General features: G+C 38.4%; 1 protein-coding gene across 1 annotated transcript in view; it reads right to left on the minus strand.

The window, feature by feature from the left end:
- LRP1B (LDL receptor related protein 1B) overlaps window positions 1-23,338 on the minus strand; it is a gene marked incomplete at its 5' end in the record, with an annotated part of 645,110 nt that overhangs the window by 193,035 nt on the left and 428,737 nt on the right. Inside the window, 8 exons of the mRNA XM_083865658.1 lie at window positions 899-1,144; window positions 2,640-2,840; window positions 9,855-10,037; window positions 11,722-11,889; window positions 13,155-13,235; window positions 16,311-16,427; window positions 18,159-18,284; window positions 22,104-22,244. Of these exons, the coding sequence (XP_083721784.1) occupies window positions 899-1,144; window positions 2,640-2,840; window positions 9,855-10,037; window positions 11,722-11,889; window positions 13,155-13,235; window positions 16,311-16,427; window positions 18,159-18,284; window positions 22,104-22,244 (1,263 nt within the window). The remainder of the gene's footprint in view (window positions 1-898; window positions 1,145-2,639; window positions 2,841-9,854; window positions 10,038-11,721; window positions 11,890-13,154; window positions 13,236-16,310; window positions 16,428-18,158; window positions 18,285-22,103; window positions 22,245-23,338) is intronic.

Below are 23,338 nucleotides of genomic sequence, written 5' to 3' on the forward strand. Positions count from 1 at the left end.
AAATAAGCAAAAGACAATGTGGAAGATATTTCTGTTCAGAGTTACAAAAACTCTATGAAAGAATAGAGATAATATAGAATAAAATTACCAAAGAATCCTGAATCAAAGAAGACTGAATTATGGAAATCTAGAAAGCAAACTCAATACTTTTTTTTAAGTTCCTACCAGGGAGGTAAAGGTGTGATAACAGTTCATACTTCACATTCATGTTTCTGTTTTACACACAACACTGCACCTGAAAAACACTCCCCTAACACAGTCTCCAAGTGATGCTTCAGTACTTATTAACAGTGAACAACGAGGGGAACACATTCCCCTCTCCTGTTTTGGCTCATGTTGATTTTCACCTTGATTAGTGAGCTGAGCAGGCTCTTATTGCTCTCTAAAAAAACAAGTGCCAGAATGCCTCAGGGGAAAAAAACCAGCTTGAATATTGAATGCTAACAGGCAGCATACAATTGCACATTCAAAATTGACCTTCTGAACCATCAGCCATTACTGATCAATATCATGATTGACCCATTTCTTAAAAATACATAGTAAATCCCCATGTGGAGTGTAAAATTGTGTGCATATGTATGTCCAGGCATATTAACTGTACATGAAAAACTGTATAAAACCTCAAACAATTTCAGAATTATACAGTATTAACATTCCTACAAACATCTGATATTAACATTCTTAGGTTAGCAACAGCCTGATATTTCAATACCCCTTTGTACATCAAGAACAGGGACAGTTTTAATGAGTCCTCAGATTGCAATCATTTCACATTTGGACAATCCCATGTGTTTTTCATACAGAAAAAAAAAATAAAAAAGAGAAAGAGGCTCTCAGTAAATGGCCATCACAGCCATTAACATCCTGAATATTAAACATGCACCAAATTTCAACTTACCAGTACTAACACAACTCTCTCCATCCTTACTGAGCTTCCAGCCTTCGTAACACGAGCACTTGACAGTATTTTTATGCTGTTCACAAACTTGGCTACACTTCAGGTGCTTGGTGCAGTAATCCATAATCTCACAAGTTTTGTTGTCTGCAGTAAGATTGAATCCTGCAGGGCAGGAGCACACAATCCTTCCTCCAGGAACCACAGAGCACTGATGGCTACATCCACCATTGTTTAGTGAACATTCATCTGAAATAACATAGAAAAATCAATAATTAAGTGCTGCAAAAGCTGTCAGTTTTGTTGTATGTAGTAAAATCAACTCAAACACCTATAAAGGTCTCCAAGATGGGCTAACAAAATTTTATATTTCAAAAACAGATTTCTATACTTGTTTTTAAAATTATCCTATGTACAACCATTCATCTGGTAGCTTTACTGCAACCTTTTGAGATTTTAGCAGAGCTCCATGTTCAAGTGATGACCCTCAGGAGTTGGTGTTGGGATTGACACTGTTGAACACCTTTATCAGTGACATGGACAGTGGGATTGAGGGCACCCTCAGAAAGTTTCTGATGAGACAGGGATGTGTGAGTGATGCAGCAGGGAAAAGATGCCACCCAGCCTTGCCAGGCTTGAAAAGTAGGGCCTGTGCAAACAACTTGAAGTTCAAAAAGCCAAATACCACAACCTGCACTGAGTAAGGGCAATCAGATGCACAAACAGAGGCTGGGAAAATAATGGATTGAAAGCAGCCCTGAGGAGGAGGATGTGGAGATGGCAGTGGACAAGAAGCACAACATGATCTGGAAACGGGAGCTTGCAGCCCAGAAAGCCAAATGTGTCCTGGGCTGCACCAAATAAAACTGGACCTCAAAAGAAGGAGATTCTTCCCCTCTGTTTTTGTCTTGTGAGACCCCACCTGAAGGATTGAATCCAGCTCTGGGGCCCCCAGCTTGAGAAGGATGGGGACATTTTGGAGCAAGTGAAGGGAAAGCCACAAAAATGCTCTAAGTGCTGGAGCAGTTCTCTGCAAACAGGCAGAGAGCTGGGGATGTTCAGCCTGCAGAAGAGAAGACTCCAAGGAGACCTCAGAGCCCTTTCCAGCCCTAAAGGGGCTCCAGGAGAGCTGGAGAAGGACTTTGGACAAGGGTCTGAAGTGACAGGACAAGGAGGAGCGGCTTTAAATTGACAGAGGACAAGGTAGATTTGACATTGGGAAGATATTTTTGACTTGGAGGGTGCTGAAGCCCTGGCTCTGAGGTTGCCCAGAGAAGCTGTGGCTGCCCCATCCCTGGAAGTGCCCAAGGTCAGGTTGAAAGGGGATGGGAGGAACCTGGTCTAATAGAAGTATCCCTGCCTAAGCAGGGGGTTGGAATGAGATGACCTTTCTGGTGCCTTCCAAGCCAAACCATGGTATGAATCAAACTGTGGTATGAACTCAAGCTTTTGTAGTTGGAGAGAACTGAAAATGACCTGAAGTGCTTTCCTACACATCGATGCCCTTTAACTTGTTCACCTCCAGGAAAAGTTCTGAAGGGTGTGAAAATGAAAGACTCGTCTCCTTTCCCTTATTTGAAGAAAATTAAAACTCCAAGTATAAACTCAGTATGACTTTAACTAAACAAAAATCCTCACAGAGGCTCTAGCACCAAGATTTCAGTACAAGAAGCTTTTCCTCAACAGGAGGTATCACAACAGACAGTGCCATGAGCAATCAGGAAAAGGTGTCTGAAAGAAGTACCACAAAGATCGCCTTCATCAGATCCATCAGGACAATCTCTTCTCCCATTGCAGAGCTTCTCAGGCTGTAGGCAGATGGAGGTATCATTAGCACAAGGGTATTTTGGTGGTCCACACAAATAGCCCTCGCAATTATCCTCATCAGACTGATCCTCACAATCAATATCGCCATCACAAAGCCACGCTTTGCTAATGCATCTCCCTTGGGGAAAAGAGACAATAAACACAGGAAATCAGACTGGAAGCAAACTTTAGGAAGAAAAATAAAAACCCTTCAAAGCAATATACAAATATTTGCTTTTTCTTTTCTTATTATTCTTTTCTATTAATACTTCTTTCTTCTCTGATGAGCAGAAAGAAACCAAGTTGCACTTATATTCTGAAGCATCATCCACAGCACTTTTGACAATCTAATTTTCCCAACAACACCAATCCACCAATCCATGTGTGCTGAACAAAACTGCATACAGGCACAACCTCAAAATCTGCTAAATACACCAAATGATACTAAAAGTTTCCAATTATTTTTAATTTCTGCTTTTCTTCATCTCTCTTCTTTTATCTTCTATGGCAACAGCCCTCCATGGGAGCAATGTTTCAATAGATGACTTTTAATTAGCATGGGCTTGCAAAACAAAAATCTTTCTAAGAAGTAGACACAACCCATTCCCCAGTGATGTCAGATAAATGATCAACTTTTAGGCAAAAATAGCTCCAGCACATAAAATTTCTTAAATTACTTCAGTTTTGTCAAACCAGTCTTCAGATCCTGTCTCAAAAGGGGGAAAAGGAATTTGTAATGACCATCAATGTTTAGAGATGCAAGAAAGCCTCTTGATTAGAAAAAGGTTTTTAATCTTTAAAATCCTGTAGGTATAAAATTAGAATCAACACAATGAGGGATTTTAATGAAAAGAGCCACGATTGTGAATGCTGACAGTTACAGGTGTGTGTGTGCTCCTGTCCCAACCTATTTTTCTACTTGCTACCTACAGCCAGGAGTGTTTAGCTGTAAATTTTGATAACATCGAGACTGAACAGAAATGTCACATACTTTATTTTCCAATTCACAGAGAACAGATAGAACCAGGTAATGAAGCTGATGTTGAAAATTTTTGGGGTTTTTGTCCCTGAATTAATTATAACTTTCTCAGCATGAGCTGGCACAACTTTCTGTCCACCCCTCCCAGCTCATGCAACATCAGATTTCAATTTTCTTAAAAGGACACATTTGTTGAAGATTGGTTTAATGCATTTGGTTTGACATTTTAGTCTTCTTTTGCTACATAAAATGCTGATGTCGTCACAGAAAGTCAATGGGATACAAGACAGTGAAACAAGAACAGTGCAAAAAACAAGTTTGATTCTGCAGCACTCAGGAGGAAAATGTGAGACTGTTTTCACTTTTGGTGATGGAAGGCAAGAAGTGAAACTTCAGGATCATGCTACACTGAATTTGGGGTTTAAACAACAGAACATCGTTCTGCCAGTGCAAAATCAGCTGGAAAACAAACAGGGAGAGCGGGCAATTAGAATGAAAAGTTTCCACCATTTTCATTAGTGGCCAAAGTCCCAAATATCCCACACTGAAAAGAGAACTGCACAGACATGAGGAAACAAAAATTGTATTTATGATATGTATGCAGTTTATCATTACATGCATTCACAAGTGTTTCAAAAAAGTGTCCCTATTCTTTATTATGCAGAATGATCATTGATTTTTTTATATTACTATAACACAGCAGTAGAATGCAAGCTAATGGAAAATACCAACATCAACCAAACCAACCATAACCCAAAATAAATTGAAGTTGCTTCCAGTAGTGCTCCTAATCTGTTATTTTAATCTTTTATGCATTCAAATGTTTACAGAGAAAATCAGTTTCCCTGCCTTTCTTGTACCTTAGTGAAGATATGTTTTATACTGAAAGACTCATCTTTCATTATGATAGATATGACAAGTTCTTAAGTAGAATATACTTCCAAGGAATTAATCTTTGCCAAGATTCTAAAGAGATGGACCTAATGAAATATTATGACTGTCTTGAAATCATTACTTAAAATTCACTGAAGTATTTTTCCTTTATTGCCCCTTAGTGAAACTCACACTTCTGGTTTCCAGGAACCTCTTTAGTAAAACTCCATCATAAATTGATTGCCTCAATAGCTGTATCTGCCCTTTTCCATTGCTCTTTTGTGTAACACAGTGAGACAGGAGGGCTAAGCACCAACTACATGGGAAAGCCTGATCCAAATGCTTCTCCAATGGTTTTTATTTCCTACAAATATTATCAACAGAATTAACTCTTTATACACCTTTTCAATCTTTGTCAGGACACTGAACCCAGGAGGTTTTTCGACTGATCCCATCTTCAACCATAGAAAAACCACTTTGGTGGAGCATTAATTGCAGTTTCCTCTCACAGCTAATTCTTACTGCCTAAAGCTGTAATGCAACACCTTCCTAAACTATAGAAGGGGCTCAGTCTTGATCCCATCAGCATTGCAGAATGTTCCAACCTGACTCATTTAACAAGATGCTGTGATGGTCAATGATCTCACTTGACCTGCAGAACACAATTAGAATGTGGGACTTAGAATGAATCATATTGTTTCAAAAATGTGGTCATTTCCTAATTTAAAGATTTTAGTAGAAAGCAGATGTTTTCAGATGACTCCTGGATGAGACAGGAGAACAACAACAACAACCAACCACAAAAAAACCCACCCAGCCTAAAGAAGAGAGCTGTTACCACAGAAAAAAATGTTGCCATTAACTAAGGATAAAAATACTTGCAATTTCCTCATCACATTTTGGGAAAATCTTTCCTTCCCAGCCTTCCCCAGCACCAGCTTTTTTGATCACAAATCTAATCTGGACTCTGACAATCCTCACTCAGACAGCACCAGTGCTGCTGTTGTTATATTCTTCCAGCATCACTCTGGTCAGCACCCATTGATATGATTTCCTCTACATACATTCCCTATTTTCCATTCCAAACCAATGCAACTTCTTTCCTCAAAATCTTTTTTTTTTTTATCCCTCTAATATATTATTACATGTAAGGAAAAGAAAAAAAAAAAGAAATTATAAAAGAATAGTCCACAAAGCAGCATCAAAAATGGTTGGATACCATCAACTGCTGCTTGAAAAAAAACCAAAAATAAGAGCAAGTGTGGCAAAACCACGTTACAGCTCAGATGTACTGCTTACTAAACTGAAGTATTCATGGCTCTTTTGCATTTGTCTCCACAGAAGTACTTTATTATGATCATTAGAGTAATTAGATGACATTTTAAGTGAGATTGCACAGATTCTGCTCTTGGTGTAGCACAACTAACTGAAAAGTAGGGAGACGGAATAAAAAGGATAAATTTATGTAGCACATAAAATTGAGGTGAAGTACATGCCTGTAATAATTTTTGGAGGACAGAATCAGAATTTAAAATAGAAAGTTGGTTCTTTATACAATTTAAATTAGTCTTGTCTAATTTAAAAGAAGCCTAATCTATTTTAAAACCAGAAAATAATTGGCTAGCAGCAGCCCAAGGGTAGTCAATCTCAATCAGGTAATGATTGCTCCCCACATCCTACTGCTGTGTAACCTCTAGTATATTTTTCATCACACATCACTACAAACAAACATGGGATGGTTTTGAAAAAAAATCAGAAAAGCAATTCTGAAATCTGGTAGCTCGAGTACCCTGCAGCAGTTTGGCTGACTTTGGATACAGCAGCTCAAGGACTGCCCAGGCTGGACAGTTCCAGCGAGACCAGCAAAAATAATAAAGGTGTAAAAACATAAAACAGAAATGGAAGATAGGCGAGGGGAGGAAAAAAAATAAATGTGGGGGTGCTGAAATGTTATCATAAGTTTCTTAGTTGTAGGTTTGATGTGATTTGGACTTTAACCCTAGCCTGGTAAAGTTCCTGTCTTGGATTGTGCTTATCAGAGGTTGATAAGAGTTGCCAAGACAACTCTAATCCTCTGCCCTGGGTTTCGATCGTCCTATTGTGTTTTCCCCCATCCCATTGTATTTCTCCCCCACATGTCCACCACCCCCCAGACCCCAGACCTTCAGGAGAGGTGTCTGACAGGGATTGGTGGGTCTCACAGGACCACATCCCAAATTCACCTGATTTGTTAATGTTGTGTATTGCATTTTGACCTTACCCACCTGGCCTTGTTTCATTAGTCTGGCAACTTGTATCCACCCCTGAGATTTTGGGGGAACAAAAACCCCCTGTAACCGAGGCTGGGGGTCACTCCCCAGAGGCACAGGCCTGGAACCAGGGGCTGCCCCTGAGTTACCCGAATAAAACCTTTCTCCCTGAGCCTCCGGAGTGTCCCCTCTTTCAAACCACGGCCGAGACAGCTAAGGCAAAAGCGCTGCGGAGCCAAAGACCCACGCAAAGGTACTGTTGGGCGTATCACAGCTAGCAGGGTGGCCCAGCTGACGCTGAGCTGACCTGAGAGACAGATACGCGAAGCAACAAAAAAAGTATTTATTTATTCAACAAATAATGCTTTTAGAGACCCATATGGCAGAAGCCATTCAATATCCAAAGGAGTCAGATTTTAGGAATAAAATATTCAACTACCAGAGGCAGATGACACAAGGCCATCTACATAAGTTTTAGAATACACTCTGCCATAGATTCTTAACTGAATATTGGAAAAGGAGCTGGGTATGATGGGTTCTTGAGATCCCCATCCCTGTAAGCAGAAAAAATCCCTTTTGGCTGAATGCTGACAAATTCTGGCTTTGTAGCTCGGCACTCATGCCTGTGGCATTGTGAGACATTAACCAAAGCCACAAAAGCCACAGTAAGGAAAGACCCTGCAGCGGCTATTTAAGGACATAAAATGAAAAGAAAATAAGAAAAAAAAAATAAAAATGGGCAGTACCATCTCACTATTGCTCTTCTCACCAGCTGCCATTTCCCTCCCCAAGTTCTGGCTGTTTCAGCTCCCTCCATCCACATGTTCCTGCACAGACCCATCACATTCTGTATCAGATGTCACCCCCAGCAGTCTCTGAGGGGACAATTAGCCAGTGCCTCCTCGTTGGAACAACTGCCATAAATGTGCGAGCCAGACACCATTATTTCTGTAGAATCATGCATGGAGAAAATTGCATTTCTTCTGAAACATTCCAGTAACTCTTTCTCATAAAGCCATTATTACTCCTCTGTCCAAACCACACATGGAACAAATGAAAAAGCAGCTAAACAAAAATTTGCCTTTGCTGTTTTGTGCTGCAGTGCATTACCACAGGCCTCCTCCAGAACTTTGCTCCTTCCAGGAGGAAGGAATGTTGCAAAAGAGACAATTAAGGCTGTCATAACTAGTTGCTCCAGTGATATTTCCACACAACAAACAAGCACGATTACATTTTCCTTCAAATCAAAGCCAGATACCCTTGAATTTAGCAAAATTTTGATGAAAATTTTTGGGTTTGCTGTATTTCTTCGTGGCAGCCAGAGAAGTCATCTTTCACCCTGTGAACTGAGACAATGCCCCCCTTTAACATGACCACAAATGTAGGAAAGTCCATAATGAGGGAATGCAGCTTGGACTCTGGAATTTGAAATGGGGTTCTAGTTCTCTGTTGAAAAGACAACTCATTCAGACCATGATGCTGAATTTAATTCCATCTATTTCCTGTTATTATGGCAGCTGTATTTGGAAAATCTTAGTTTACCACCAGAAGGGGCTTTCCAGGCTCTGTGTCTAAAATCATTCAGGACAAGTATGAAACAAGCAAACTTTTCTGAAAGGAATAAAGCCCAATAGCTAAAATCTGTAATTCACCTTGTAGTCCACGCTACCTCTAACCTCTCTCTCTGCTTTCTCTTAACTAAAGTAGTAATATCTTGTCTCATTAGCTTTCCAAAGGCAGCTGATGAAAATAAACCTCATCTCCTGAGATTTATTCACCTTTCCTGCCTCTAATAATTCTGTTTTGACCACTTGGACTGGTGTTAGCTTTTACTCACTTAGGCACTAGGAAATACACTTGCTCCTGATTGATTATTTCCTGTGCCAGGATTTCTATCAATCAGTTTCAGGAAAAAGACCACATGTGAATAATCCATTTTTACTTCTAGAAAGAGTTTCATTTAACAGCTACATATTCTACATATCTTTATGGAATTAGTAAGAACACAAGAGGAAATGTGGGTTTTTTTGACACAATTCAGTATTCCATATTTCTTTTTCAAGATTTCATGGTTTTTATAACTTTAAAATCCAAGAACAAGCAAGATACTTTTGGACAGAGATCATACAAGTCCTCTGACACATTTTTCACGCTTAGTTGTAACACAGGTATTAGAATGGCTTCTCCCTTCCTCCAATATTTGTAGTTGGCAATAATATTCCTACTTCTTATAGCCTTCATTGAATATTGCTGTGACAGTTATTTTAGCCCTAATATCACACAAAGTTTTGATAGAAAAGACAAAAAAAATTATTACTGTGCTGACATACATTAATCTCTTCCTTAACTGAACTTTCCCTTAAAAAAAAGGTTCCATCTAAACATCATTGTTTATATCATTGCAGATCCTCATGCAATGATTGGAACATGCTTTTCACACCTTTTAGTGAATTATACTTACAGAAAAAGAAAATAAATATTAGAAACACAATCAAAGAATGTATTTTTCCTCCAATACTACACATAAAATTTCCAGTGCTGTAGTTGTAATTTCTCAAAGTATTCAAGGTACTTTAGACCATTTGATTCAAATTACTCCTAGGGCCAAAAAGGGGAAATAGAAGAAAATACCTGAACTTTGGAGTACTATTAAATGCTTTATTTAAGTATTTGGTGGGAAATACTGTCATAAAAAGTCGTTTCAGCTTTAAGTAATCTCAAAACTCATTTATTTTATATTGTAAATATAAAATAGATAAGTTTACATTTATTATTAATAAATATAGAAATATTTTTATTTTTATATTTATTTATAATAGAATGTAAGTATACTATAATTTATATTTATATTGTAAATCAGAAAACACGGTATATAAATCAACATTATTTCCAGGAACCAATATAACATTCAGGTAGGAACACAATGAGTAACACCTTATTAATATTGATCATTAAAAGCATTAGTTAAAGAATAGATATTTGATCAAACAAGACAAACTCACACAGAAACACACAGAGTAAGTGAGAGGAAAATGCATCTGCCATCCCCTACCTGTGCTCCTGCAGGAGAACTTTGTTTTCTCATCACACACTCGCAGAGTTCCATTGCAGCCCTTCTCATCGCTGCCATCCTCACAGTCCTTCTCCCCATCGCAGCGCCACAGCTCAGGAACACAGTTCCCATCAGGACTGCACTGAAATTCCCTCCCACTGCACCTTCCAGGAGAGGGAGTTGCTTAGGAAAATAAGAATTACATTGAAGAATTTGTTTATGTGAGTTTTGTTTTTTTCCATTCCAAGTCTACGCTGACTTAAAACCCTTTTCCTGACCCAAGCCAAAATCAGAGCCCTCAAGCACAATACTCGAAATGCCCAATTCCATCCTAGAACTCATCAGTCCAACACAAGCTTCAGAAAAACTCTTCCTTATCCTCCTCACCTCCTTCACTCCCCCTCCACCACATGCTCACTACTGATTTTTATTTCCTTTTTGCACACCTGTCAGATAGGAAGGGGTTTGGAGGTACAAGGAGGACCAAGGCTGATGAAGTTTCCCTGGTGCTTCATAAACCCTGTGCTTAATCCTCAAGCGGGTTTCCTTCATCCTTCCTCTTTCTCCTTTTTTACCGAATAAGGTCCAAAAACCCGGAAGGTCCCACCTGTGCTCTGGCAGGTTTGTGCTGTTACAGCACTGGTAGAGCAGCTGGAGCTGCTCCAAACTGCAAACAGCAAAGGAGCTTCACTCAGTGCAGCCCTGGCATCAGTGCTGACTGCTCCAAACAATAATTACTGGGAGATTTTAATTATTCATCACGTACATAACTCTCTAAGTATTTTCTAGCTTATGGCCTTTTCAATTTTATTCTTGCTTTTCTTTTCCCAAACTATTACAACTGTATTTCTATTATTTAATGGCATGCTAACGACAATAACATGAACTTTAAAGTAATGGCATAGTTATATTTCCCTGCTTGGACCAAAAAGCATTATTTGAATCAATTCTTATACCCCTGTTTATAAATACATTTTATTTTATTTTATTTAACATTGCTTTGTTGGCTTTTTTTCTTACATAATCTGTATTCTTGTGTTCTATCGTAAAAGATTAGAGAAAGGCTTCAAGTTTCAAAATGGAAATGAACAGGGGTCCAAGTGGGCTGTTCAGTTCCACACTAATCATTTTGATAGATAAAAATTATTTTTGTGACTATATAAAATTAAGGACTTCACCTATGCTGGCATTCTGATACTTCATGTATTGGTAGGAGGTATCCAACTAGATTTGGAATGTAAAGTTATGAAAAGAGACTAATAACATTGTGTATAATTACTTTATTGTAGAAAAAAATTAGGAGAAAAATATGAAAGATATTCCCTAATTCTGATCAGGTGATTCTTTATCCTTTGCCATAATCATCCTTCCTTTCTCTCCCTACTCAAATAAATACAAAGTATGGCATTTAATTAGGGCTGTAGTTTGCTAAAATGCTTTAATGTAAAAAACCCCATAAACTCAAAGACTTGCATCACACAAAAATAAGAGTATTATTGTTCCACTGAACATGAAAAAAACAGAAAATATCAATAACACAAAGAATGCTTCTTACTGTCTCTTCACCTAGACACCACTCATCTCTGCAATGAGACAAACACCACACCGAGCACAATTCACTGAAGTGAAACTATAAAACTTATCTCACTGCAATACTCATTCCGTTTCCAAACACATTCCTCATGATACACTCCTGTGTTATCACATTGCACCTGACGTATTTCCCATTCCAGCCTTCACCAAGGTTAAAAGCATCTTCTCTTTTTCCATTGGCTGAAGGTCAGGTATTTATGACAAATAAACATGAACTCTGTGTTCATAAGCATTAGAAACATGAAAGAAAGAAAAAAAAATAATAAACTCTAACCTTCCCTGGTGCAGTTTGTTTTGGTTTCATCACTGAAATCTCCACAGTCATTGTCACCATCACAGGCCCAGTGCCCTGGGATACACCTGCCATTCTGACACCTGAACTGGTCAGCAGAGCACGAGTGAACACAGCCCAGCTCGTCACTGCCGTCGCCACAGTCGTCGTCTGCAAATATTAATATTTTAAAACGTTTTAAAATATAAAAATATCCAAAAAAAAATGTAAGGAGAGAAAAATCATTTTGAAAAAGACAAGAGAGAAAAACAAATCAGTAAATAAATGAGTGTTTTCTGCTCACAGGCATCAAATTATTTCTAATGCACGTAATACCTTAAATCCTATTTACCGACAGCACTCAACTCTGTAATTTTGGATAGTCTAACCCCTCACTCAGTTATTCAATCAGAGACACCAGCAAGCATGAGAAGCCTGTAAATTTTCTTAATTTCTTTAGCTGTGTGTGACTATACAGGCTTCCAAACATTGTCACTTTACTCTCTGTGAAAACCTGATAGTTAATCACAGGCACAAACAGCTTCACATAAACCAAAATGAAAACCTGATGAATTTCATTTCAATAGTATTAAACCTTGTTTCCAAGTGTTTACAAGAGTGCAAAGTGGAGAAAGCACATAAATAATTATGGACTGCAGTTTCTCATTACTCTAATGTTGTACTCATTACAACAGTCTTAAGGCAATTCCTGTAATTTGATCGTGGCCATCAAGGGAGGAAGGAGATAAATATGTTAGGTACACTCTAAAGGGTTTCCATGCACAGAAATTCATCAGCACACTGTGATAATTTCGGGAATTTGTCCATTTACAGCTAAAAATTCCTGTCAGACAAATAAAATTATAGAACCACCAAATGCTTTGGACCAACCCAATGTTATTAGGACTGGAGCAACATCACTCCCACACCACAAGCTCTGAGAGGAGATTAATTTTAACATTCAAATATGTACTCTTCCAGCCAAAAGAACTAAATACATTGTAAAGTCTTGCTGGCCTTCATTCTTCAGGGATGCTATTTATTTACCTGAACTTGTCCACAAATAACAAAAAAATCGGATATGTTGGTCACTGAAACCATGCTGTTTTCTAAGAACAGAAAATACTTTTATAAGCAATAGCTTTGCTTTCATTCTTTTTTTTTATTTATTTATTTTTTGTAATTTTTTTTAAGCAATCAATCATCAGACTTCATTCTACAGAATATTCTATTTGTACCTATTACAATAGTCCTTATCTGAACCTTGAGTGTTGCCAATTTCTAGGTCAGGTCAGTAATTTAAAAATGCTTTATTTATTCTCTGACCACTTACAAGCCAAACTGACAATATGAGTCCCAGCAAAAAAAGAACATCCAAGCAATATTTATGGGCTATCCCTCATATTCATTTCAGATTTAGAGGATTTGATACTTGCCTGAATCACAGAGCCATTTGCTGCTAATGCATCTCCCATTTCTGCAGATAAACTGAGTTAGTGGCTCACACGTTGGGAATTCTGTGAAAGTGTTCAAAAAGAAATAAAATCCATTTAACATAACATCCTCTTCAGCAATATTCTGCCACCCTCCTATATGCATAAATTACACAAGTGTGTTCTGGCAAACATCTGCACCTTCCAGGTATTTAATCTGGAGAGGAGAAAAGGGTGACGCACCAAAAAGAAAAGATAAATTAACTTTAAACTGTTAATACTGTCCAAACCCTACTTTTCATCAACATAGCCATGAAACTCTGTGACAAATGGCCTGGCCCCATATTCCCATCAGACCAAGGCTGGTTTTCCCACTAGCCATGCCAATATTTAAGGCACCATACCTTGATTACTGATACAAACTCTATTTTCCATGTGCTTATTTACAAAAGGTTTCTCCAGTTGCAGCAGCACTGCCAGTAAGAGACAGGAAATGGAGCACTATAAAATGGGAAGGTTAAGTACCAAGCCAAAGAACAGCCAAGAAATAAAGTTACTCTACACTGGCATAATAAAATCCAAAATTAAAATGTCAGCTTTCACAAGCAATTCCTCCCAGCATTCCGGTAAAGCAGCAGAGATCTGAGACAGTCATCCACAAAATATCACCTGCATTGAACACAGACATTTGTTTCTATAATTATCAAATATGCTTCTGCATAAGAGTAACTTAAATATAGATTTTTTTCAGATTTCTTTTTCTTCTAAAGCCAATGACATGGGTAGATGAGTGCACTTATTATTAACTTGCTAAACACTCTGGAAAATACTGAAGAGTTTTTCTAAATTTTTAAAACATGTCGCATTAAAAAAAAAGTTCAACACTTTCTTAAGACGAGAACTGAAATCACTTTGTTTTTACTGAACCTCACAAAGTTTTGTCCTTAAAAGAGTCACACTGATGAAGCATTAAACCAAACCAGCTGCATATAATAACAGATTAAAAAAATACAAATTACATTTTTTTATTTAAAAATTAAACAGAGAACACCAAGAACTTCATTGAACAGAGGTGATTATCCTGCTTCAAAGGAGAAAAGGGTGTGAAGATAAGCTACCATTGATGACAACACTTCGTTGTTACTTCTAGAAAGTTCTTGCTTCTTTTGTTTGGTTGGTTTTGGGGTTTGTTTGTTTGCATGTTTGGGGTTTGTTGGTTTAGGGTTTTTGTTTGTTTGTTTGTGTTTTTTGTTAAATGAAAAATTACAGTAACAAAAAAATTCTGTTCTGAGAAAAAATATTAGAAGTGTGCAGTGCAGTAGTGCTTAGCCACAATATATGCCCCATGTGCTTCAAGCAAATCTGAAAACAACTTATAATTTCACTTTTTCAAATAATTTTTCCCCAAATTTGTAATTTTCCTCTTTTCCATAAATGCCTCCATGACTTAATTTTCTTTATTTTCACCTGTACAAAGGGACAGAAAGTGATTAAAATGAATCGTGATTACCCTCACCACCACCAGAAGCAGCCAGCTCACAATTAGCCCACTACAGCCTTTCCCAAAATGTTTTAGATGATCTCCAGAGTTTGCCCAGAGCATCTCCAGAGCTTTCACCATTAGCCACAGCTCCTGCTCACACCCCAGAGGACACCCAGCACATCCCCTCATTGTCCCTATGGCCCTTCTCTACTTCAGAAGAAAGAGATTCACATCCTGCAGCTGATCCACACCCAGCCCTGTCCTCACTGCCCTGCAGACACAGAAATAAAGAAAGGTGACTCTTGAACTCCCAGTGAAGTCTCTCCACAGGATAGACATCAACCTCATTTCTCTCTAATGTCCTTATGGATACAGGAATTTTAAACTGAAGGAAATATCTCCCACTAAACAGAACACGTAAATAAATGCCATTAGCGTGTCCCATAGTGATCAAATCAGAGGGCAGGATGAAAAAGGAAATATTTGACATATATGCACAGCCACAGTGCGTGAGGATAACAAAACAAGGTGCTAAAACGTGAAACATGTCAAGTTTGGCTACACAGAACAACAGCCAGTGATATAAATCCTGATTAAAATATCTGAAGAAATATTCCAGGTCAGCTGAGAGGATACTGAACAAAGCTCATGGGAAGGATTTCCAAAGGTGCCAAAGGTAACCTCTGTGTGCTGCTGCTGTCCCTGAGAACATGAGGCAGAGAAGCTGTTCTAGCACTGAGAGTCAATGCTGTGCCATTAAACACAGAGTTAGAACCTTAGAGATTGCAAAATACAAGTCCCCTGGTCCCCCATCCTATCTCTCTGCACAACTGAACTGATTTGATTTGAAGCAAGGCAATTAGAAGTCTACCTTAATAATATTATTATTTTTATTCATGTAAAGACTTCATTTTTTTGCCCCATCCCTGCCAGCGTTCAATGCCAGTTTGGATGGAGCTCTGGCCTAGGGGAGGTGTCCCTGCCCATGGCAGGGGGTTGGAACAAAATATTCTTTAAGGTCCTTTCCAACCCAAACCACCCTGTGATTCTACACTGCAGTACATCATATTCTGTGATTCTGCATCTGCAGACAGCTCACTGACCCTCGTGCTCTCAGACTCACAGCAGTTACCAGTGCCCTGCAAAACAAATGACTATTAAAATCCTTAATTGTTTGGAAGCAGCTGATTAGAGAGAGCACAGCCCTCTCTGCAGTATCTCAGCACAGCAGCAGTCAGCACAGCTGCTGATACTCTCTCATGATAGAACCAAGAATTTTTTTTTGTTTTTTCTGAAAATACAAGATCAAATATACTTTTGTTGAGGCTTGAAACAGGCTGATTTTATTGACATCTAGAATATGCTGAGGGGGCCCATGTGGAGAGGTATGTGGCAGAGATAAAGAATAATTTTTGAGGGTGACAGCATTTGATAATGGGCTGCAAATTAAAAAAGTCTTGATTGATCTGCATATTTGGTATTGTAGTTAAAAACTCATTAAATAGAAAACACTGCATTTGCTTTGGCTTTATTTATCAACCAAACCAATTCTATTTGCCATTTCAGAAATAGTATTATCATTTCAGTTGACATGAAAAGAGATCCCTATATATTTTATATGTTACAGAAGAATTTTACTTTTCCCTCCCCCCAAAAAAAGAGAAAAATCCACTTACCACAGGATGTCATTTCATCAGTCCCATCTCCACAGTCATCCTCCCTGTCACACAGCCATGACGTTGGAATGCACCGTCCATTCCCACAAGAAAACTGATTAACCTGACAAGTTCTTGCTGTCAAGACAAAACACTCCAAAAATACCAGGGAAATGGACTGGATCCCTTAGGTCTCTTGGTGGGTGTCTGATTTTAGAAGCTGCAGGGCTGGAGGGCACCTCCTGTCCTTTTGCACTTTCCCCTGCTCTGACTAAACATCATTTCACCTCCTTTGACTTCAGAGAAAACTGAGGTCATCTGCAGGGTTGAGTTCTACCTCTGCTGTGGGGAATTCTTAGTGGCTTCTTCCTCATAAAAGAACATAAAATTCTAGATATAGCTGTGCAAAACCAGGTGGTAAGAAGAGAATTAATACTCACTAAAGGTTGAAGTAAACAAAAATCAAGGCATAAAAATGCCCTCCAGTTGGGATATTAACAACCTGTATTCCACACCATGAAGAATGATCTTTTGAATTTTGTATTTACACAGGAAAATGGGAATTAGCCTGAGTGTGACGTGCCTGGCCTCACTGTTCTTAGAATCCTTGCCCTTGCAAACACTTAATCCATTAAAGGAATCAATACATGTATTTCTCCTGAAGAAATAAGGATCACTAAAATAATCTTTGCTATGTAGCTACAGAAATTACTTTGAAAGCTGATGAATAGAAAAATATCACTAAAAAGCTAACGTAGAAAACTGTCATTACCTATAATTTTGTTTAAAATCTGAACCCGTAACAATGCCAGTGATAACAACACAGATTTTGGTTCCAAATTTAAGCTTTTAGAATTAATCTAGTTGTTATTCTAGACTTTAAAAAAAAGTCTGATATGTCAAAAACCCAAATGACTGAAAGAATATTATTAATTTATTTTTTTTTTAACTACCATTTTCCTTTTTCTTCAGAGAAGTAAGCCAAAACTCAAAAGAGGAATATAATATTTCAAAGGAGTAATTTTTTAAACATTAACTGTGTTTGCCACTGCAGGAATAAATGGAAAAACAAGACTTCAAAATTCGATCCATCAAGAACTGACACAGGGTTAAAAAAAATGGTCTTCAAATTAGACTCTCACCCTACAAGCCAACAGTTGGATATCAAAGAATATCAAGGCAGTAAGAAAACAAGGAATATTTTAATACACAATGTGTGTTGTCTTGCACTGCACTTCAGTTCAAAACACTCCTCAGCTCACTGATGGCTGGCATGTTGCATATTTGAGATTTAATGCTTGTTTAGAGTACTCTGACAACAAGCACTAAACATCACTTCCACACAAGCAAATTGGGAATTCCATGATTTACTACAGTGGAATCCTTAGTAAACAATCCTCATCTTGCTATTTGCTCAAAAACCCACTCTCCAGTTAATAACTCAGAAATGAAAAAGAATTTCAAGGCACCAAGTGGCATCTGAATAACTAATTATGCATAAACTAAATCAGCATAAAATAAAATTTACTGGGGACATGGCACCCATCACAGCATGTTAATAAACAAAGTTCTAGCTGCCAAAAAAGATTTGTACCTCAAAGTTTGTACCTGAGCATTGCTTTGACAGTCGACCCATATGAGAGATTAAGAGCTGAATAACTTTGGAAAGCACAGCCAAGCACATGGATTAAGTAAAATATAATTTGCATTCCAGCCTTGGTGGCTTCAAAATCTGAATCCATTTAAAACGTCAATAATCAGATTACCAGTAGCATCCCGGTTCAGTTCAGTTCAGTTCAAATCAGTCCTGAACTATTCACAGAACTGAAGTTAGAGAACCTGTTTGCACAACCAAGTAAAATTTTTTACCTGCACAAGTTTTATTTGATTCGTCTTCGTTATTACCACAATCATTAGCTCCGTCACAAAGCCACCTCTTGGGAATGCAGCGATTATTTTGGCACTTAAACTGATCATCAGGACAGCTGTGATTGACTGTGGAGAAAAAAAAGAATTTTTTTTTTTCCCTAAGAAACTAATCTGAGAAAAAAGCTGTGAAATCTGTGAAAAGAACACATTGAATGCTGTTCCCCAGTGATGCAGTTAGTGTGGTTATCCTGTACGTATAACTACCATGACATAAAGATTGCTCAGCAAACCAGTCAATTACAAACACTGCAGTACTTCAAACATAAATAAAATAATATCTACCAAAGATGCCATCATGGAGATCCTGCTCTATTAGGTGATAAAAGGTAGCAGCATTTTATAGTGCTGTTTCCTTAAAGAAACAAGTTCTTGATCACATCTGGGCAGTGTGATGAGGTTTGCTGCCTAAAGTGCATATTAAACAAAGGAAAACACCGAAGGGAACAGATGCAAGCTGCTAAGTGCAGATCCAAAATATGATACCAGAGTGAGCAGGGATTTGGGCAGGTCATAAAATGCTTCTAAAATGAGGCACATTACTGTCAATGGCCACATATAGATCTGCTGTTTACTCACCATGAAATTGTAGGTGTCAAAAAGTGAAATATGCAACACGGTGTAAAACTAACAACAAAAAAAAGTCTGGTATCTCTCAAACACGATTTTGCTGGCTACAAATTCTCACAGAAAGGATGAAGCTGAATGCACAGAATTTATGTAAATACTATTGGCCTGCTCTTGCAACCGTAGTAAGTGTTTATGTTCTGCTTCTTTCATTCTAGTAACATTTATTATTAGCAGACTTTGCTCATCTGGATTTAGACAAGAACAGTAAACTGCACACGGTTTCAAACTGTGTTAAAAATAATCTCAGCTATTTTTCACCTACTCAGCCATCCACAGACTCTTTTTTTAAAGTTTAACATACATCTGGAAACAAAGGGTATTTAAAATGAAAGGATGTCTTGCAGGCTTATCCTTGACATTTCAGCAGCTTTTATCTTTGACCTTTCTGCCTGTTCTTGCAATTGAAGACGACACAGAGCGAGGGTGATATCAATAGCACATGAACCCTGGTTTGTGTGCAGGGTGCAGAAGCACAGGAAGCAGAGATTAATTAATAATCTGAGCAGAAAGATGTCCCAAATCTCCTACTTCCTAAGTTTGCAGTGTGACTGGAAAACTAAACGGGAAGCATCCAAGTAATAAAATCACAAGTTTAAAGCTTTTTTTTTTTTTTTTTTTTTTTTTTTTTTAAATTTATTACTTGACATAGAAACTGTTTTAAATGGTTGTTAAGCTTTCACTCATATAAATTTAGTAATGTGTATTCTGCTCATAATTGCAAATATTTCAAACTCATAAAGAACTATTGGAGTTACTATGGCAACTGCTGAGAAGAGATCAATGTTATCACACTGACCATGTAAACTATAGATCACATCCAGGTTTAAGACCAGGTTATGATTTCATTTATATTTATATAAATCCTCAGAGAATTACAAGCTTTGATCAATGAACTGGTCTTCCTTACACTAATTTAAAAGACAATCAAGTCAAATCTGCTGAAAGATTTTCCTTCTCACTATTTCTATTAGCTGAGCTCCTTAAATTAAGTGCAAGACATACTGGTTCCAAAACAAAATGAGTGTAAGCACTGCAATCCAGAACTAAGAAAATATTTATAAAAATATTACTGAAATCAGCAATGCCTACTATATGGACCTCCCAAAATACAGAAATGCTGTAAAAAAACCCCACAATTAAACAAAACAAATCCAAACCTGGCAATTTAATAGTCATATGGTAAAAGATCTAGGCATTACAGAGGATCCCAAGACCAGTTTGTATCAGCAGAATCAATGTGAAGCAGGCAAGATTTAGCCAAGGATGAATAAACAATCACCCTTCACAAACACATTCTCTCAGCCTAGTCAGAAGATATTCCAGCAGAAATACACACATCCAGTTTTGGACACTCAACCCACAGAATCACTTCAGAAAAAAAGCAATGAAATCTAAAAGGTAATCTACCATGCCATAATCTACTAGGGGAAAAAAAAACCCAAAGAAAAACAAACAAACAGACCAAGGAAAAAACCTCACAACAACAAAAAACTAACAAAAACCCCAAAACAGTTTAGAGTTGTTTGGTCTCAAAGAGATAAGAAAGAGAGACTATGATAAGAGTTTTCAGACACACAGAACAATACTGCAGAACAGAAGATTGTTCATGTCTACAACTGATTGGGAGAAATATTGTATTTTCATTTCACTAAAGGAGATTTGGTTTAGAGAAATGATACTAGGACAGAAATAGAAAGAATTGTGACAAACAGAGTAAGGAAGAGAATTCTCAGTGCTGCAACATTAATTTTAAAGCAGGCTACTGAAGTACCTTCCCGAAATGACAGGGACATAATTGGTATGTTTTCCATTACATTTTCATTCCAACAGTGGAACTCCTCTACAGCAGAAAAATACATCTCTTTTAAAACCGTAACTTTAGAGACAACGTACCTTAATTTAATACTGCAAGTGGTGTAGGGATTTGGGTTTTGGTTTTGTCACTGGTTTGATTTTCTTGGGGGGATTGGGTTTGTTTACTTTGTTGGTTTGATTACTTATAGGGCTTCTTGGTTTTGTATTTGCTATTTTTTTTTCCTTTTTTTTTTTTTTTTTTCTTGAGGATTTTTTTGGGATTTTTTAAAGAAATGCATTATACAATCTCAGAAATTTTCATGGTTGGAAGGGACCTGCAAAAATCCCCTGGTGTAATCCTGTACTTGGGCAGGGCCAGACAGAGCAAGTTTCAAGCATCTCCACAGACAGGAACTCCACAACCATTCTGGGCAATCTATTCCAGTGTCTGGCAGTAAAAAAGCGTTATCTTTCAGACATTCAGACAAAATTGATGCTTTTCAGTTTGTGCCCATCACCTCTTGTCCAGCCAGTGACACTTCCAAGAAGAGCCTGGCTCCCATTCTCCATTCCCTCTCATCAGGTGTTGTAACGTGACCCATACAAGAAACAGTGGAAAACAAAGTAAAAACCATCATTATTTAAAGGATGAGGAGTGACTGTGCCAACCCCAAAGGATGACTGCCCTTGCTGTGCTGTGAAATGAGTGCACCAGTGAGACTTGAAAGTGCTGTTACTATTGCACGCAGGAAAAGAAGGAAATGAAAGATTTGCATGAACGGCCTAAGGATGATTGGTTTTGTTTGGCTGGCACGGTCTGGCTGGCAATCCTTGAAGTGTGTGGAGGCCCAGGGGCTTATCCCCAAGGTAGCTGTGCCTCAGCCCTGGAGGGACTGAGGCAAATGGGGAAAAACATGCTTTTAGGTCATGGTGAGGGAAACCTTCCTGTCACGGGGCTTTGCAGCCACATGTTAGCATGTCTTAGGTTTTGTTGTTCTATTGGTTTGTTAAGTTTATGTCACCCTGTTATCATATATGGACACCTGCCACAATGTTCTTCTTTCCCTTGAACCCCATTGCGTTAAATCTGCCGCAGTGTTACACTCCTGCAACCCCATGAGTCCCTTAGTTTATGTTTACCCCTTTGCACCACTTTTTCCTATTCTTATTGGACCCTGACCTCAAGACCCACCCTAGGTGTCCCATTCATAACCCTGTGCCTTGGAACCCTTCCAGCTCTCGTCCCTGGAATACATTCAAGGCTGTACCCACGATACAAGCGCCAACATTAAGTTGCCCTCAGATTTCCAAACGGGACCCCATCTCCTCGCCTTGATGGTCAGCTCTTTATTAGCAGAGTGCACTGGGCCCCCTGAGGCACAGCTGGCTCTCAGGGACGTGCAGTTGCACGATGGAACAGAAGTGAGGCAGGGGTTGAGGGCGCAGAGGGAAGTGCATACGTACAGCAGATCTCTGAGTGCTCGTCGCTGCCGTCCAGGCAGTCGTCGTCCCCGTCGCATCGCCAGCGCTCCTGGATGCAGCGCTTGTTGCTGCACTGGAACTGCTCCGCCTTGCACAGCTGGGGCAGCACCTCTCCCTCTCTCACTGGGGAAAACATCCAACAGGAACATCTCTTTATCTGCTTGATACACCCAGAATACAATACTGCCCCTACATAAACGCAGATCAATTCTTGTTCTCGCTCTTTGGAACATTTTTATGTCAACTTGGCCCATTGGAGGTAATTCCACCTGAAGCCTACAGTGGCACACATATCCCAGTGTGTGGTTGAAGGAATGAACTTTTAATAAATTGAAAAAAACTCTGAACAGAACGGCACTCAAACTGGATTTTAAATCACTGCTTAGATGATAGAGTAAAAATATCAGTTTAAAATATTGCAATACCTCATCAACGGCAAACAAGAAATGTTCTGATAGACATTGGCCAAATTCGGGTGCACATTTAGAGATAGGAAATGATCACTAAAAGACTGATTCTTGTATCCAAGCAACAACTCAAACACCTGCATTATGCACTGGTACAGACTCAGCAGAGAAGAAATGATAAAATTCTGCTGGGGCAGAGTTAAGTAGCAAGCTACAAGCTTATTGATAAATCCAGGCAGATGTGCTTCTCAACATCAGGTGCAGAATGCTTGAGATGTAAATGGCACACATCTGTCCAGGACCCTCTGAGGAACAGCAGAATACCTCCAGGAATACTCCATAGAAAGAGCCAGGCCAATGTGTTGGGGAAAAAGCAGGAAACCTGCCTCATTCTAATCTCAAAGTTTCTCTAAACTCTCTTACTAATGCCTACATTCCATCTTATCAGCGATGAGTGCCCATTCCAGTTATTTCTGCTAAAAAGAAAAATAGTTCCTTTTTTTTTAACAAAAGTGATGGCTCTGCCTGGTTGTTGCAGGCTCCATAATGTTCATTGTGTTATGAAATAATCCTTATGCTTTACTCAAGTCTTATTACAATTCACTTCAAGAAATACATCAATGAGACTTAGAAAAAACAGAGAAAATTCTTAGAAAGTTACAAACACAAAGTCTAAACATTAAAAAATAAATACCTGTAGTATACAGCAAGTTATTACTTCAATTGAAAATCTCACTTTTTATTAGAACAACTTTTATCTTTGTCTCAATGAAGATATATAAAGAAAAGATGGAAGACAGCAATATTAGC

This window comes from Zosterops lateralis (genome assembly GCF_965231275.1).
Source record: "Zosterops lateralis genome assembly, chromosome: 7".
Taxonomy (NCBI): domain Eukaryota; kingdom Metazoa; phylum Chordata; class Aves; order Passeriformes; family Zosteropidae; genus Zosterops; species Zosterops lateralis.